The sequence below is a fragment of the Cricetulus griseus genome, assembly GCF_003668045.3.
Source record: "Cricetulus griseus strain 17A/GY chromosome 1 unlocalized genomic scaffold, alternate assembly CriGri-PICRH-1.0 chr1_1, whole genome shotgun sequence".
Classification (NCBI taxonomy): Eukaryota; Metazoa; Chordata; class Mammalia; order Rodentia; family Cricetidae; genus Cricetulus; species Cricetulus griseus.
In genome coordinates this window covers 185,276,732-185,294,029 of record NW_023276807.1, presented here as the reverse complement: position 1 = coordinate 185,294,029, position 17,298 = coordinate 185,276,732, and the positions used below count along the sequence as shown (strand labels likewise).

Below are 17,298 nucleotides of genomic sequence, written 5' to 3'. Positions count from 1 at the left end.
CAGCGGTTCTCAACCTGTGGGTCACCTCCCCTTCAGTAAACCTCTGCCTCCAGAAATATTTATGATTCATAACAGCAGCAAAATTATAGACATGAAGTAGCAACAAAAATAATTTTGTGGCCGGGCGGTGGTGGCACACGCCTTTAATCCCAGCACTCGGGAGGCAGAGGCAGGCGGATCTCTGTGAGTTCGAGGCCAGCCTGGTCTCCAGAGCAAGTGCCAGGATAGGCTCCAAAGCTACACAGAGAAAGCCTGTCTCAAAAAAATCCAAGTAATAATAATAATATATATATATATATATACATATATATATATATAATTTTATGGTCGGGAGCATTACAACAATATGAGGGTCACATCATTAGGAATGTTGAGAACCACTGCTCTAGGCTTTCACCTCTAATGTGCAGAGCTATTTATGCTCCTTCCAGGGCCAGAGGCACACAAGCCTGTACCATGTACTCAGTTCAGTGCCTAACATGCAACCAAAGCATCACTCTGAACTTTGAGACATGGATGGCACATAGAGTAGGATCTAGGGACCCACAGCACTCAGCTGGATTAGGGTCTGGGTGCTGAGCACTCCCAGATCCTCAGGGGTGCTCATCTGCCATTTTTAATGAGGTCCTCCCAGGGCCCACTTAAGTGGTGGGAATCACAGGGTACAGTGAATTCCTATATCAGGATCCTGTCTAGGGCACTTAAGCACTCAAGTTCTATGTGACTCCAATGCTCAGGAAAGAATGTGGGCACACACTGGGGAAATAAGAGGCACATGGTAACATGAAGCTTAATAGGTGATACATGGGTGGGATGGTTGAGCCTAGATGTCCCTACAGAGACCCGCATTTAATCCAAGGTTCGTTTATCCATCTCAGTCACCTGCACTGCCAGACTTCGGCAGACCCTTCTGGTTCCAGAATCATTGGCTCCAGAAATTCATCTTTATGTCCCTGTATAGAAGCATATCAATGCACACAAGTATGAGTATACACTAAGCCTAAAAATGCAGGGAATCCAAGCTTCCAAAGGCCTGGAATGGGTGGCCCATCACCCTGCGGTACAGAGGCAACTGGAGCCTTCGTTGGTGGCATTTCACAGCACTGTTGTTCAGTGGCTCTCTGGTTTTCCCAGTAGTTGCCTTCCCAGGGCATAGCTGAACCCCTCCCCTTTGCCTGCCATCCCTCCCCACCCCAGCCCATGCCACAAAAAGAAGCAGACTGAAGACTCTGTGTGTAGAGCAAAGAGCACTGGAGTCAGGGTGGGGACCTTGACCATTTCACACTGTGGGGCCAGTCTTAAAAAGGCCGTTCTGCAAGGTCTCCTTGGATTTGAAAAGTTACCATGGAACTGTTTTCATGAAGACTTGAGAGCTATGTAGGAGCTTTCCTGGAACTGGGTGATACTCCCAGAGGCAGCAACCTCACACTGAAAAGCAGGTAGGAGCTAGCTAGCTAGTTAAGGGGTGGTAGAGGGAGAGCTGTGCTGAGGAACATTCCAAGAAGAGTAGGCAAATCCCCCAAATGAGCCCCTTGTTGGGAATGGTCCTGGCTACTACCATATCCTAGGCCCCCAGGGGGAGGCAGCAGCTTCCCAGTTTATGAGAACAGGCAGACAGTGACTTTGCTCTCACAGGACCTTCCATGTGAGTCAATTATCTAGGTACTTGGGGATGTTACCTCTCTAGCACATGGAACTCATACCTGCTTCCTAGGACTGTCATAATAATTCAAGGGGACAGCATTATAAGGTGGTTGAAGAGGGTTTTAGACACGGTACACCCCAGTGATTTAGACACAGTGTACACCAGTGAAGAGGGGCGGAGTTTACTGTCTTCTTGTCCTTTGCTGAACTCATTGCAGTTAATTATGTAGACATGGCAATAAATTGGGGGGGGGGGGCTGTCCATGGAATTCCTTTCTTCTGTGAGTGAGGTCTAGCGGACCTGTAAGAAGCACCAGCCATGTTTACCAAGTTGTCTTTCAAAAGCTACCTCAGAGTTTCCAAGCTGTGGGACAGCCACAGCCCAGACATTTGCAAGGAATGATGTGATCCTCAGGGCAAGCCTGGGCAGTGACTGGGTGGGGCCTGAGAGTCACAGGAGGGGCGCTGAGCCAAGCCATGCCTAAGGTGGCAGGGAGGGAGCACTGGGTGGGGCCTGGGCCTGTTTACACAACCACACCTACTGGCTGGGGAGTAGATGTGTTCAGTCACTAAGTAGAGGCCAACTAGTGAATCTGCATCTCCCTGGGAAAGGTACCTGAGAGGCAAGCAGGATGGCCTGGTGGAAAGCCTGGGTAAGTGGGCATAATCTGGGGAGGTGGGTCCCTGTATGGTGTTGGGTGATGAGCACTTGATGGGAGCAGAAAAAAAATAAAGGCTGACCCTGCTAGGCCAAGTCCTAATGACAAAGCTGAGGGGGAAAAAAACTGCCCATGCTTAGAAAAGTTACTTCAGGGATGTGAAAAGTAAGACAGTTCAGAGTAAAACTTAAAAAAAAAAAAAAAAGAAACCCTTAAAATGAAAATGGAAAACTAAAATGCAAACAGGGAGACTTCTGCAGATGTGTGCAGTGTGGGTTTTTGCTTGGAGAGACTCCAGGAGGCTGCTCCTTGCTGAGGTAGTGGTATGTGAAGCTTTGGAGAAAAAACGCCCTGTATGGTTTGAATGTCCTGAGTAGGTTGGATCTAGATCTGGAGAAGCATTAAAGGCCTTGAATAACAGGCTAAGGATTTGGAGCTTAACTTGTGAGCAATCGTGGCCTGCTAGTACACTTTAAACTAGAGAATATGCTGGGGGACACACTACCATTGGAGGAAACTATCAATACCTACAGCTTAAGGTCTGAAAGGGAGTAAACTCATACCAAAGCATACCTGTGCTTATTTGTCAAAGTCGGGAGAAGGGGGAGTTAGCAGCGGGACCTAACTCATGGGAGCCATGTACAGCTGGAAGACTTCACGGGCAGTCACAGGGCTGCACTGCTACACACCTTCCTCATCTCAGCAGGAGCACTTTCAGAGAGAAAGCAGAGGCTCTGGGACATCAGGCAGCTTGCTCATGTTCCTTGGACAGCAAGCTTAGACCAGAGAAAGCTCAGGTCTCTGCAGCAGCCTTCAGGCTCTTTGTAGTTGGAAGAGGCAAGTTTGTCCAGCTTCAGGGAAATCTGTGTTGCTGTGTCACCACCTAGAAAGAGCTTTAGGTGTGGATGCCCTGGGCTCAGGACAGACTAGAAGGCAGGGTGAACGGAGCTGTCATCCTGACCCTCGGGGGAAGCAGCCAGCAGCCAGGATGGTGGCTGCCTCCAGTTTTACAGCAGCTGCTGGTGCAGTTGCAAACAGCTGGGAAATTCCAGTGTTGAGCAGTTCTTACCATCAGGTGTTGGTCTAAATGGCCTGATGTTGGGCATGGGTAAGGGCCAACCTCTTGGGGACCTGATCAGAGGATGATGATGCTGGCACTCTCAGAACCTTCTGTGTGGGGACACTCCCTATGACATCTCTCATTCAGTGTCAATAGAGCCTCACAGCAAGTCTATAAGGCAGGTACCAGTGGATTTACACACAAATGTGGAAACAGAGACTCATGTATACTAGACAGGCGCCAAAGTTGCCACACTAGCTAAATGTTCAGGTCTGGGCAGCCTGGGTCCAGACACAGAATCAGCCATCCCAAGACGTTGACCCTTGGGAGAGCTGACTCGGGACAACAAGGCCTCCGTGTCTGGCCGGGCAGCCAGTGAGAACCTAATGTCCTGTGAGCACAAAGCTGGATCAGAAACAGGGCTGAAGGGATTGGAAGTGTAGCCCGAGGGGGCTGTCTTCAGAACAGGTCCCTCTTGTGTCCCCCTTGAGGAGGCAGCCTGAGAAGGGATGAGGCAAAATTATGGAAGCTCCTGCATGCCTGAGACAGGTGTTTTAGACACAGCATCCAGGACTGCCTGAATTAGCTTTTGCCTGGGAACATGTCTGTCTGGACTCACCGGCCTCAGGTAGCTCCATCAGGACCCTGAGACCAACATACAGGAGCTAGAATGGATGCTCCCAGATCTCCACTCCAGGCAGTGTCCAATGTTTGGCCCCCAGAATGTTGCCCTCTTTCTATAAAAGCCTTAGCAAGGAAAGTGAAACAGATTTCTCAAAACGTTGATATCCCAGCCAGCCCTGGAGCTGCTGACAAATACTGGTCCCTGAATGGTATGTGGGGGACACTCCTCAATCCATAGATCTCCGAGGCCAATTCAGAGCAGGGAGCAAAACTAGGAAGTGAGAACTTAGATGCTCCCCACCCACACTCCCAGAAGACTGGCTTGCCTATGGGTGAGGTTCTCTTCAGGGAAACACTCCAAGAAAACCCAGTGTCTGGGGAAGAGTGAATCATCTGTAGAGAGGGGGAGGTAGACAGAGCTCAGGCTCTGAGTCAGACTGTGCGTGAAATGCCAGCAATACCATTTACTAGCTATGCCACCAAGCCCAGCCTGCTGGCCTGTGACATGGAACATTAACACCTAATATGACTGCTGGGGAAGGGGGTAAGCTTATCATCGTGTCCAGTGCACTTTACAGAAGGGGTGCCCAAATGACCTTTTAGCAGTAGCAGCACGTGACCTCACCAGGACTATGTGTGTGTGGACAATGGGGCAGCATCTGAGATCACACTGGCTCACTGGAGAAATTTCCCCCAGGAATTACTTCTAACAGCTCTTGTTATATGACATGGTATGAAAATGGGACATGAAGATCTACTTCTGAACATGTGGAAATCAAGTGGAGGTCACAGAAAGATGTCTTGCTTCTTACTCAAAAGAAGGACCCTTAAGGATATACCATCTGTGGGGACCTGTTCTGTATTTTCAGGATCTAACCTGAAGCTTGGGTGGAAGGATGGATACATGAATCAATGCAGGGAGAAAAGGAGAGATAGGTGGAGGGTGCTTGAAAGGAAATGTAGAAAAAAGGAAGGAAATGGGGAGGGGAAGGAAAAGAGAGGGGAGTAGAAGGAAAGAGGAAATGGGGAGGAAGAGGAAGGGCAGGAAGACGGTGTATGGGCTGTGTAGCTCGGGGAGAGAATTAGTGAACAGGTGGGTTAATGAGTGAGTAGGAAGCAGATGGGTGGGTGCGGGACAATGGAAGAGCTGGTCAACCGGTGAGTGAATGACCAGAACGGATTTTACTAAACTGTGCTCCATTTGAAGGGCCTGAGTCTCCCTCATTCATTTCCTAACCCCAGTTCCTTCCACTCCATGCCACTCCTTCCCCTAAAACACACACTTTAGAAAGGACATCCATCCTAAGCATCTGATAATTTATGCAGAACACACATATAAGTGGCCCTGGCACATGCCCCAGATTAGAGGCTTGTAAGACAAGGGTCTGTGTACTTTGGTTATCAAGTTTATTACATTATCTGTAGGACATCCTACAGTTCTTCCTAAATGTAACCCTCTGCCCAATATGATCCCGTGACCTTGAAAACCACCTGAGCCTGGGAGATAGATGCCCAGCTTGGCCCCTGACCCTCTGAAATACCCACACCTCATCACAGGAAAGGCCAGGACAGGCTAAGACCCTTCCTTGCAAACCTGTGTCCAGTTCCCCATTCCTCGGGCAGCCACTCAGCTTTTAGAAGTCATTCCTTACAAATCCTTTTCCACCCATTCTGCTGTACACAGGCCTGGAGAGAGGTGCATGTGACCAGTCTGTTACCTGCTCTCAGTCGACAGGTGGTTTTTGTTTGTTTGTTTTTTGTGTGCTTGTGTGTTTATTTTATATTCATTGGTGTTTTACTTGCCTGAATGTCTGTGTGAGGAGTCAGAGGTCCTGGAACTGGAGTTACAGACAGTTGTGAGCTGTCATATAGGTGCTGGGAATCAAACCAGGGTTCTCTGGAAGAACAGTCTCCCCAGCCCTGAGGTGGTTTCTTTTTAAAAAGCTCTGGTCCCAGCCGCACCTACCTGTTAGCTTAGGGGCCAGGGAGATCAACCACTGTGCTGCAAGGCTCCATCCATCTCAGTGCCCAGGGCAGGTCCTTAGCCTAACAGGGTGGACTATAAGGTTCTCATGCCCATCCTATACATACCACACTGAGCATGCCTGGATGTTTTACAGGTTGAACAGGAGGGTGTCACCGTGAAGGGCAGTTCTCACTTCAACCCAGACCCTGATGCAGAGACCCTCTACAAAGCAATGAAGGGGATTGGTGAGTAACCATGACCTGGCCACTGGGGCCCCACATCCCCAGAAAGGAGAGGTGTCCCCATTTTATTTTGAGTGACTCCATTAATAGAGAATCACACCAGCTCTGAGGTGGTTGATTTTTCGTTCCAAAGTGATAGTGACAAGGGAGGCTGTCAATCTGAGATTTCTCACTTGTAAAATGACTGCAAGAACTCTGGGCCAACTGTCACTGTGAATTCAGAAGATGGATTGGCACAGGGCCTGCTGTGGGCATGGGGGTGGGAGTTTAGATGCTGCACCAGGTGCATCAGCCACATGGATTCTGCAGCTTGTCCTCTGCCCTGTGTTGGCTGTCCAGATGGCCAACTGCTTCTAGCACCACCCTCACATGGCTAAGTGGAAAGGACTGGCTTGTGCTAGGACTTGGTCTCACTCCAGATAGAAGTCATCCCTTGGCTGGCTCTGCCTAGTGAGTTGGGGCAGTAAAGAGAACTACCATCCCCAGAGGTGCCTATGCTGAATTCTCACACCTGCTGCTACCTATGAAATCTATACTATTATCTCTGCTTCCCATTTGAGCAAATGGAGGCTCCAGGAGATAAGCCTACTTGTCCATGACCTACAGGGCAGAGTCTCAGACACAATGGTCTAGACTTTTAGTCATGACCTTCCTCTAATGCGACCAGCACAAGGGAAGAGATTTAGTACATCTCACTTCAAAGGCCCATGGCTGGTGTCCAAAGGCCTTGTCCTTGGTTTCTATATTATGAAGTCAAGTCTGAGCCACACCCCAACTCTATGTAAGTTGGAAGTGGGGAAACAAGAAGTGAGCTAGCTGGGTGTTGTGTTTACACTGCAGAAACTTCACATTTGGGGCCATTCTAGTAGTATGATCCAATTGCCCAGCCAGCAGGCATCTCCCCTCCCCAGCCTTCTCTGATGCCCCCAGAGGTAGAGGGGATTCTCATATTGTACACCCCTGCAGGAACCAATGAGCAGGCCATCATAGATGTGCTCACCAAGAGAAGCAACGTGCAGAGGCAGCAGATTGCCAAGTCCTTCAAGGCTCAATTTGGCAAGGTAAGCAAGGTGGAGGCTGAAGACTGGCAGCTCCTCCAGGGATGGACACATACACACAGGGGACATTGCATTAAAATGATCCTTCCATTCATCTGTAGTCATTTCCCTGTCTGTTCTGTTTTATCTGGTAGAACAATGTATAGCTCCTGAGCCAAGGTCTTACGTGGTCAGGCCCCATTTCTTCCCAGTTCTCTTTCACTGCAGTCCTCAGTTGTCCTTCAGGATTCAGCCTAAGCTCTCTTCAGCTTTGTCTGTCCCCACTACCTGAACCCACCTCCTGCTTCGCTGCTCCCTGGCGGTACATGCCTGGTGGTACATGCCTGGCGGTACATCCCTTCTGTTCCACAGCACAGACACGAGCTTCTCATGTTCCTCATCTCTCCTGCCGCTGGGCACTCTAGGAGCACTCAGGCTACACTTAGCACAGAACCAGGAATGGGGAGGTGCACACTGAATGCCAGAAGTTTGTGCCTGGACATGGGTGCCTGGGGTATCTCCCTCTGCTCACAGATTGCACACACACACACACACACACACACACACACACACACACACACACACACACACACACACTCAGTGAGGAAGTGCAAGTATCCCCAAGTGAAGCCACACATTTGCAGCTCCTTTCCTTACCCATCCAAGCTACACATTATCTTCTGTGTTCTACATCAGAGAGGTTGAGTAACTTCCTTAAGGTTCCAGAGTCTGTAACTGACAGCTCTGACAAAGCCCTGTACAGCTCAGCTAGGCGTGGCCTGGTGGCATCTTGTAGACACGTGTGCCCTTAGAAAGAGGCAAGAGTGAGATGGAATCTTGGGATCTTCTTCCTTCTCTCCCTTCTTCCCTCTTTCCCTCACTTGTTTTTTTTCCTCCCCTCATTGAATCACTTAATGATGTTAAGCATGATGCTGCCACCCCCAGATCTTGCCATCTTGAAAGCGATGGCAATTCTAATCCCTTGAGTTTAGAATGTGCCCAGGATTTTGCAGAGTTGTCACATGTCCCTGTCACCCATTAAGCAATGGTATGAAGCAGAATTTCCATTAGCCCTACTTAATAGGTACAGATGCTGATGCTTAGAGAGGCTAAAGTCTTAGCCCAAGGGACCACACAAGTACACAACTCTTGTCATGTGTAAAGGAAGAGTCTCCAGACCAGGCCACACCTGCTGCCTGTACTCTGGTGGGCTTGGAGGACAAATCACCTCACCTTTCCTTTTGTCTGCCTTAGGACCTCACTGAGACCTTAAAGTCAGAGCTGAGTGGCAAATTTGAGAGACTCATTGTGGCCCTCATGTACCCACCATACAAATACGAGGCCAAGGAGCTGCATGACGCCATGAAGGTACTCCACTTTGCCATACATTAGAATGGCCACCTGGGCCCCAACCTACCTAATGGGCTTGCAACCTGCTCAAACAGCTACCCAACAGTGGGGCTGGCCAGTCACAACCAAGGCCCAAATCAGTACTTCTTAGAACAGAGTTGGACCAGGAGGAGTGCAGGGGAATCAGAAAGCCATCTCTGCAGTCCAAGTCACTCTTTACTTCTCACCACTCCTATTACTTTCATAGATTAGGTGGCATTGGAGATCCAGAAACCACAACCAGTCCCACTGAAAGGATACTTCTGTGATCTATGCCAGGCCTTTTACAGCTGTGATCTCTGATCCCACCTTCAGGGAAGGGTTGGCTCATTGACAGATGAGTGTACTGAAGGATGGGGAGGTGGAGCCACCTGTGTGAGACCACCCAGCTAAAGAAGGAGAGCTGAGATAGCTGGCACACGAAACAAAAGTGGGGATTCAGTATCACCCCCAAACATAGGCCCCATCAGAGGAGGGCAGAGTCATGGCCATAGTTTATGAGAAGGCAGAGCAGGCAGAGCAGGAGACCAAGGGGCAGAACACTCATAGAGGCTTCTGTCCCCAGGGCTTAGGAACAAAAGAAGGGGTCATCATTGAGATCCTGGCTTCTCGGACCAAGAACCAGCTGAGAGAGATAATGAAGGCATATGAGGAAGGTAAGGATGCAAAGATAGTGGCATGGAATGACCTAAAGCTTTAGCAGCCTGATGGGGAATAGGAGTCAGCCAGTTCCCGAGGGAACTAGGCTGTATTGTAAAGGACTCTTTGGAGGCTCTTCTCATACAGGTCCACCCAGTGTGGTACTGTGTGCCAAATCCTGTGCCCAGCAGTGATTGTGCACAGCTCAGACATGGGGAGAGAGATGTGTGCCCAACTAAGCTCATGTCCCTCAGGGTTGTGGCTGTGATGGGGATCAGAGGCTTCCTGGCTGCACATGGGCTAAGCCAGAACACTAGAGAGGGGAATCTGTTGGTACCACATTGTGCTTGAGGAGCCCTGACACTCCCTTATACTGCATAGCTGCCAGCCAGCCCTCCATGTTGTATATTTGGGTATACAACAGGGTAGTCTGAAAGCCCTGACTTCCCTGAACCTGGTGATGAAATGGTCTCCATCTGAAGGCTTTGGTCTGGTTCCCTGGCCTGGTCTGTTTCTCTCTTTAGCTTGGTTGTGCATTTATGTCACTCTGGGGTCTGAATGACTTCCTAGTCCTATCTGCCACTTGGACATCTAACTGTTATGTATACACCTTCCATGCCAAGAACTTGTCCTCCCATGGGGAGAAGTGTGGGAACTAGGTATGCAGGAGAGAAGTGGGTGCTGGCAGGCTCTGGCTTACTCACTGCTCATGCCTCTGGTTCTGTTTTCCCACAGACTATGGGTCTAACCTGGAAGAAGACATCCAAGCAGACACAAGCGGCTATCTGGAGCGGATTCTGGTGTGCCTCCTGCAGGTATCACAACCCAGGCTCCAGAAATCTGTGGCTTGGACTCTGGCAGCAGCTCTTGAGCAATGCCTCTGAGTGAGAACTCAGAGGCTATGGGGAAACCCAGTGGTCTCGGGGTACCAGCTGTGGCATGGGTCCTGACGGCAGAGCTCATGCCTCTCTTTCCTTGGCCTTTGTGTGGCCCCATGCCAGGCTCTGCCTACCTTAGCCCACTGAATCCACCATTCCAATCTACTCTTATCATACAAATGCCAAAAATGAAACTTGGCAAGGACAGCTAGCTTTCAGGTCTCATGGCCAAGAAGCAGCAGTCCTTCCCTCCCTGCCCCTGAGCCTTGCTGACCTGCCTTACAGAGTGCTTTCCTCTGGTCCTAGGGCAGCAGAGATGATGTGAGCGGCTTTGTGGACCCAGGACTGGCCCTCCAAGATGCTCAGGTGATACTGTGCCCTGGCCTTACCAGCTGAACTCTGAGCTTCATGATCCCCTTTTCCAAGGGGAGTCTTCTTTAATACAGACCCCACCCAACAGCCTCCACCTTGTGGTGGCTAAGAAGGAAAGTGAAGTATCTGGGAAGCTCTGGGGGGGAAAAATGGAGAAGCTGAGGGAGGAGCTAAGGCTCTCCTGGAAGAGCCAGCCTCTCTGAGCCCAGAGCTCATTCATATGCAGATCTCTGTGTATCTGTCTGTTGGTACAGTGCTTGTTCCTCAGTGCTCCCAGAGCAATGGGGGAAGGAACATTTCCTAAAGTAGCTTCTGGCCCCAGACAAAGAAGAGCCTTGAGCCAACCCTATTGGCTCAGGACAGTGAGCTGCCATATTGGGCTGTACAAGTGAATGGAGGCTGACTCACAGCCCCAACTCTGGAAGTCTGGAGTTCTCTCTCACCTCCTCTGTCCCAATACCAGGATCTCTATGCAGCGGGTGAGAAAATCCATGGGACTGATGAGATGAAATTCATCACCATCCTGTGTACACGCAGTGCCACTCACCTGATGAGAGGTATGGCAGAGAGGGGGAATGCATGGGTATATGACACCCTAGCCAGCCACATGGTACCCTACCCACATGGCACCCTAGCCACACAGCCTCTTCCTTTGTGTGGAAGGTCTGGTGTGTAGTCTTGTGTAGCTTAGACTTGGGAAGAGAGGCATGTGGGAGACAAAGATGGCACACTGATGTGCAGTGTGTAATCTATGAATCCACTGAGTGTTCCATGTGTCTCCATATATGAATGTTCTATATGTCTCCATAGTGTTCGAGGAATATGAAAAAATTGCCAACAAGAGCATTGAGGATAGCATCAAGAGTGAGACTCATGGTTCACTGGAGGAGGCCATGCTCACTGTGGGTAAGAAGGGGGATTGGCTTTTGGCACATGAGCATCCATAGCCCAAGAAGGTGATAGCAAGTGACTGGATCTCTATATCCAAAGGACACCCTCCCCACAATGCTCTCAACCAGGTCCCTGTGACCACCACACTCAAGAGTCTGTGTGGCCTGATGAGAACTATTCTTTTTGCTTTCTATACAGTCTCCCATGTTCCATGAGTGTGTGTCTGTATGTGAGTGTATGTAAACATGAGTATTACCACAATGACTCCAGGACCAGGGCCCAGGCCTACCCACAGATAATACTTAGAGAGCATTCGGCTTCTGCTCCTGTAGCCCTGCTCAAAGACACCTTTCTGGGCCTAATGTAAGTACCAAGTCACTACCTTATTTGTTAACTGAAGAAATGAGGGTATGTGATTTGAGTCCCAACCAAGAGAAGCATGGAAAACTTTGCCTGCAACAGAAAATGGAGGCAGCTTACCATAACTGTCCACAGCAATCCTGTGTCTAAAGCTGAAACGATATGGGAAGAGTCACAGTAGAGCACAGATGCATCAGAAGGTTGAGTAACAAAGTCATATAGAGTCAAGGCAAAGTTTATACACATTCCTACTTCCCACACAACCCACACTCTCACAGCTGTGGGTTAAAACACCATCTCCCAATAACAGATGCCACAGTCCATAAAGATATATCTATGGAAAGAAAAATTGAGGTCCATGTTCCAGGCCAAGAAGTCCTGGTGCCTTAGACCTTAAAGACAAGTCTCTTGTTACCTGAAAATTCGAAATGTGAGGTTCCCACTCCCAGGGAACTCTGTGACCTGTAGCCACCATTCTGTGGAAAACTATGTGGAGCCAAGTCATCAAATGCTCCCTGAATGTGACTTCTTAAAGATGGCCTCTAGAAGACCCGAGCTAGGGACTCCAGATGGCCCCACTGGTGCTCAGTGCTTTTCATATCTCACCCTTTGACCCGGCTACTCTGGGCTTTTGGAGCTGTGCCCACTGCCCAAGGCTCTGCTCCTTGCCCCAATCTCTCTGCCTCACACAAAGCCTTCTTTTTGAAGCTAGGTAGCACACAAAAAAACATGTCAACCTTTACACAATACTAACCCTTAACACCTACAGGAACACATAAACAAGTGTTTGCATCACCACCTACACCCTCCTGCTATTATTAATAGAGTTTTCCTGTTTGCCAGTGAAATGCACTCGGAACCTCCACAGCTACTTTGCAGAGAGACTCCACTACGCCATGAAGGTAACTGTCCGGGCTGCAGCCTCCTTTCCAGTCAGCCCCATATGATGCCAAATGCACAGCCAGGGTGCTCATAGTCACTGCTGTCTGAACTCTGGGGTTCCTTTGCTCTCATCTCTCATGTATCAGAAAGGTTTGCATTCTCAGAGGGCAAACTAGGCCTAGGGAAGGGAGGCCACATCTCTGGAAGGTACATTTGAGCAGGTCATTGACAGGTGTTCTTTGAAGGCCCCCTTGACATCTCACAATTGCCATCTGAAGTGTGGCAAAAACTAAGGCTTTCTCCAAGGTGGCATGGCTGCCAAGTGGCAGAGCCTTGCATCCATCTTGAGCTCATCAGGTTATACTTTTCGTTGCACTATACTTCCTCTTTGAGAACAAATTTGTTGTTGCAGGCCCTAGAAGGGCACAGTTGGAACCCCAACACCCTGGACGTGGACAGACTATAGTGACATTGCCACATCTAGCATGCCAATTTTCCTACCCATGACCAGGTGCTAGCTTCAGAGTGCCTATTGTTTACAAGGCTGCCCTGGCCACATAAGTGGACATGCTGCTCTTTACAAGGAGAGTTGCTGGGAACTAGAACTCAACTGGAAGAGAGACATTTAAAGTAATTATGAGTGACTAATGTCAGTGTCCAGCTTCTCTAGTACATGACGCTGGCACCACCTAAAGTGAGAGTCATACTATCACCCCCAAGCCCTCTGGATACATGTCCCATGAAGGAGAGAGTGTGCTATTTCTTTGGTATGAAGCTCCAACTAACTCAAAACTAGTTAGGTATGAGAGAGAGCCAGAAGGTCCTGCTCATGAAATGGCCAGTTTAGTAAAGCTGACAGTGATGCTACTCGAAGAACTCTTCCTGGAGCGGTGAGTGTTCTGTGTCTAGAACCTGATGCAATATATCAAATGCTTATAGCAATCAATGCATTAGGCTTCTAATAAGAAAAGGTGCAGGCAGCAAGTGAGGAGATTGAGAAAGAGAAGCCTTGTGTGGTGGACTGTAGATGCAGCTCAGTGCCGGAGCAGTTTCCTAGCATGCACAAGTCCTTGGGTTCCACTCCTAGCATCACCAAGGAAAAGCAAAAAACTGTCACCAAAGCTCACCCTTGGTGTTCTCCCCACTGAAGCAGAAGCCCATCCCTGCACTTCTAGGCCTTTATAAATTCCCCACACAGGTCTGTCCATCATTACAAAGGTAGACAGGAAATGTGAGACATGATGGCTAATTGTCACTGTCTCATCCAGGGAGCAGGGACACGTGATGGGACGCTGATAAGGAACATCGTTTCAAGGAGTGAGATTGATTTAAATCTTATCAAGGGTCAGTTCCAGAAGATGTACGGCAAGACTCTCAGCAGCATGATCATGGTAAGACATAGGTTCCCCAGTTTACTGCCAACTTGTGACACAGACATTCTTGGGACATGGGATATTATGACTGATGTCATGGATGACCACCCCTTCTCAGTGGGCATCTCACACGTGTACTGGGTACCATGTGGCACATGCAGGGACCAAGAAGGAGGGAAGTGTAGCTATGGGTGTAGCTGGGGAGTATGTGGAGACTAAAGGAGCTCAGATGGCTTCCTTTGTCCCAGAAAGTGGCTTTGCATTTGAGCTGTGGAATGTACCAAAGCCTTGCAAAAGGAACCATTTCTGAAGGGGCAATGAGAATAAGTAGTTTTGTAGAAATTGGGATTCCCTCTTAATCCAGATCTAAGGAGTCCTAGTAGGGAACTCTTAGGCTCCAGTGATTACCCACCTACATTCCAATTCCCAGGGTGTTAAGTGGTATCCCACTATGACTGAGACCAACAGCCTGTCCAGAAACTAATGCAAATTGAGCCCCTAACAATGTCTTTACCAGAAGTCAAATCATGACAAGCATATCCCTAAATCTTTCTTAGGGCTACTTCTCCTACCGGGGTGGATTGTTGACTATATTTGAGAAGCAACTCATAGTTTACAACATAACTGGCCCTGTGCATTTGCTGGTTCAGATAACCAAGGACCAAAAACATTCAGGGAAAAAAGTGTCTGTACTGAACATGTACACACTTTTTTCTTGTCACTATTCCCTGAACATTATGGTATGACTATTTACATAGTATTCCCATTGCAATAGATATTATAAATAATCTAGAGATTGTTTAAAGTATAGGAGGATGTGCATAATCTATATCCAAGGCCAGTGGCATTCCCTATCAGGGACTTGAGCATACACACTTTGGTATCCATGGGGTACGGGAACTATTCCCCCATGGATACTGAGGGACAACTGTCTATTTAAAAACCACAAGAGGCAAGATGGCATCAGGGAGGCAGGCAGTAAGACAGAAGAGTTGGAATTATTATTTGTTGTTTTAGACTTTATGGCCAACTTGTCAGGTGACAGGAGACTACGCACGGGCCAGTCTATGCTGCTGCTAAGTCACCCACAAGGTGCACCTCATCACAAATAGCATTTTATAGATGAGAGAACGGGTCTCACAGAGGTGGAAGAATGGTCTGTGTGTGTTAACAAAGCCATGGTCCAGGCCCATGCTTTCTCTGCCCCGTGCTCTAGGTGACTCCATGTTCCTTGCTTTCAGCCATGGCTCCCTAATATGCACTAGCAGGTGTTGGATACATGTGGATCATATTGAATAAGTAATGGTTCTGTACCCCTGGGTCCTGGGAGAAACATTAGGAAGAACCCTGGGGCAATTGACTGTATAAGGAAACTGCCCACAAGCCTTTGTTGTCTAAGAGCTTAGGAGTGGCTCTGTCTCTGTGAGTCATTGCCTACAACCACCCCCCATTCAGATGGACAGGGAATTAAAAGGAGACTCAAAGGAATAGTCTGAAATGAGGAAGAAGGAGGGGTGGCATTACATAGAACTGTGGCATAGGAACCCTTGGAGGGACAAGCCCCACCCAAGGAGCACAACTCTTAGTCATGGTAACAGAAGAGACAGTCAACATCACAAACACCCCCCTCTAACTCACATGTGCCTCCTTCCTTCAGGGTGACACCAGTGGTGACTACAAGAATGCCCTGCTGAACCTTGTGGGCAGTGACCCCTGAAGACATCAAAAGAACAAGGGCAAGAAGTATGAGCCATAGGCCCTGCTGCTTCAGCCCCAACCATGGGTGGGATGGGGTGGGTGGGGAGAAGTGGGGGAACGTCTCACCCAGCCTTTAGTCTCTGTCTCCCAATTTCCAGTGCTTTCCACCCAATGCTTCTGACCCGAAAGGTGAGACCAGCCTGGCCTCATCTTTCCATCTCTCCCGAAAGTCATTTCTAGGTATTACACAATGCCCACCCTAGCATTATCTCTGACCAAACAGAAACATCAGCATGAAGGAACCAGCAGGAGCTTATGGGTCATTTCTTCCTCCCACAAAAGCTCCTGGGCACAGATTACACCAATGCCTTGGCTCTGACCCATCTACTCAGCCAGGGTGTTTGGAGAAGGAGCAGATCACATGGATTTCTAGCAGATGTCTTAGCTGATAAGCTTCAGGCAGCCAGGAGGAGTATGGGAGGGCACTGCTGTTTTAGAAAACACAGCCATGGTATCTGAGAGAGAGCCATATATCTACCATTTGAGATGTCTGTAACATTCATTTACTAGAAATTGTTAGGCTGTAGGTGGACGAAAATTCTTACACCATCCTAACGACAATAATTAGACTATAAATCAGTCCTGACCCAAGTACACTGTGGCCTGGGAGACTCAGGCTTGTCCAGGCATTGACCGAATCAGCTACTCATTCCCTCCATGGTGAAGCTTGCAGAGTAGGAAGGCCCCCAACCCTGAGCGTGAATCCTATCCTCCTCCTGTGATCTCCAAGCTTGAAGAAGCTGGGAGAACTTTTGCTAATATTTGTTGGAATTTGTTGGGCTTTCAGAATAATAAACATTTGTACTTTCAAAAAGTCTGTGGATTTATATGGGGGTATGTGTGCGTGCATTGGGTTGGAGGGTGTGTTTGCCTACTGGCCATCAAGTTGTCTTCTTCAATTTCTTCTCCACCTTAATTTTTTGTTGTTATTTAGTTTCTTGAGACAGGGTTTCTCCATGTAGTCCTAGCTGTTCTGGAACTAGCTCGCCAGACCAGGCTGGCCCCAAACTCAGAGGTTTGGCTGCTGGGATTAAAGGTGTGGGTCACTCTGCTTGGTCTCCACCTAATTTTTGAGACAGGGTCTCTCGGTGAACCTGGAGCCCACTGTGTCCACTAAGCTTACAGACTGGTGGGCTCCTGGGGCCTGCCTGTCCCCACTCCCCAGTGATGTGTTTAGACACAGAACCCATGCACAGCTTTTATGTGAGTATTGGGGAATCCCAACTCAAGTCCATGTGCTCACACAGTGAGCACTTTACCCCAGACCCATTGTCCCAGTTTTATCGATGGATAGAGTGGTCAGAGTGAAAAATGGAGCTTTAAGGGGAGAACCTGTGGACTTTTCCTTAAAGGAATGCTTGGAGTGGCATGTGTCCAGTGTTGCTCTGGAGACAGAACTTATAAGTGATGATAGTTTGCATTCCCTTCCTGGTTTGTAACTCAAATTCCAATTTCTCAGGGCTAGACAGGGCATTAAAGTAAGTTGGTCCTATTCCAACCGGAAGCTTTTCGGTATTTTATAAC

The 17,298-nt window shown here is 48.7% G+C and overlaps 1 protein-coding gene across 1 annotated transcript; it reads left to right on the top strand.

Moving 5' to 3' along the window:
• The first annotated feature begins 2,147 nt into the window (after positions 1–2,147).
• On the top strand, positions 2,148–16,588 carry LOC100773073 (annexin A8). The gene is made up of 12 exons (XM_027389461.2): positions 2,148–2,297; positions 6,108–6,198; positions 7,162–7,256; positions 8,487–8,600; positions 9,187–9,277; positions 9,996–10,075; positions 10,445–10,504; positions 10,974–11,067; positions 11,321–11,416; positions 12,605–12,663; positions 13,912–14,034; positions 15,674–16,588. Exons 1-12 carry the CDS (start codon positions 2,277–2,279, stop codon positions 15,731–15,733), a joined length of 984 nt encoding a protein of 327 aa, XP_027245262.1. The 5' UTR covers positions 2,148–2,276; the 3' UTR covers positions 15,734–16,588.
• Positions 16,589–17,298: the final 710 nt, after the last annotated feature.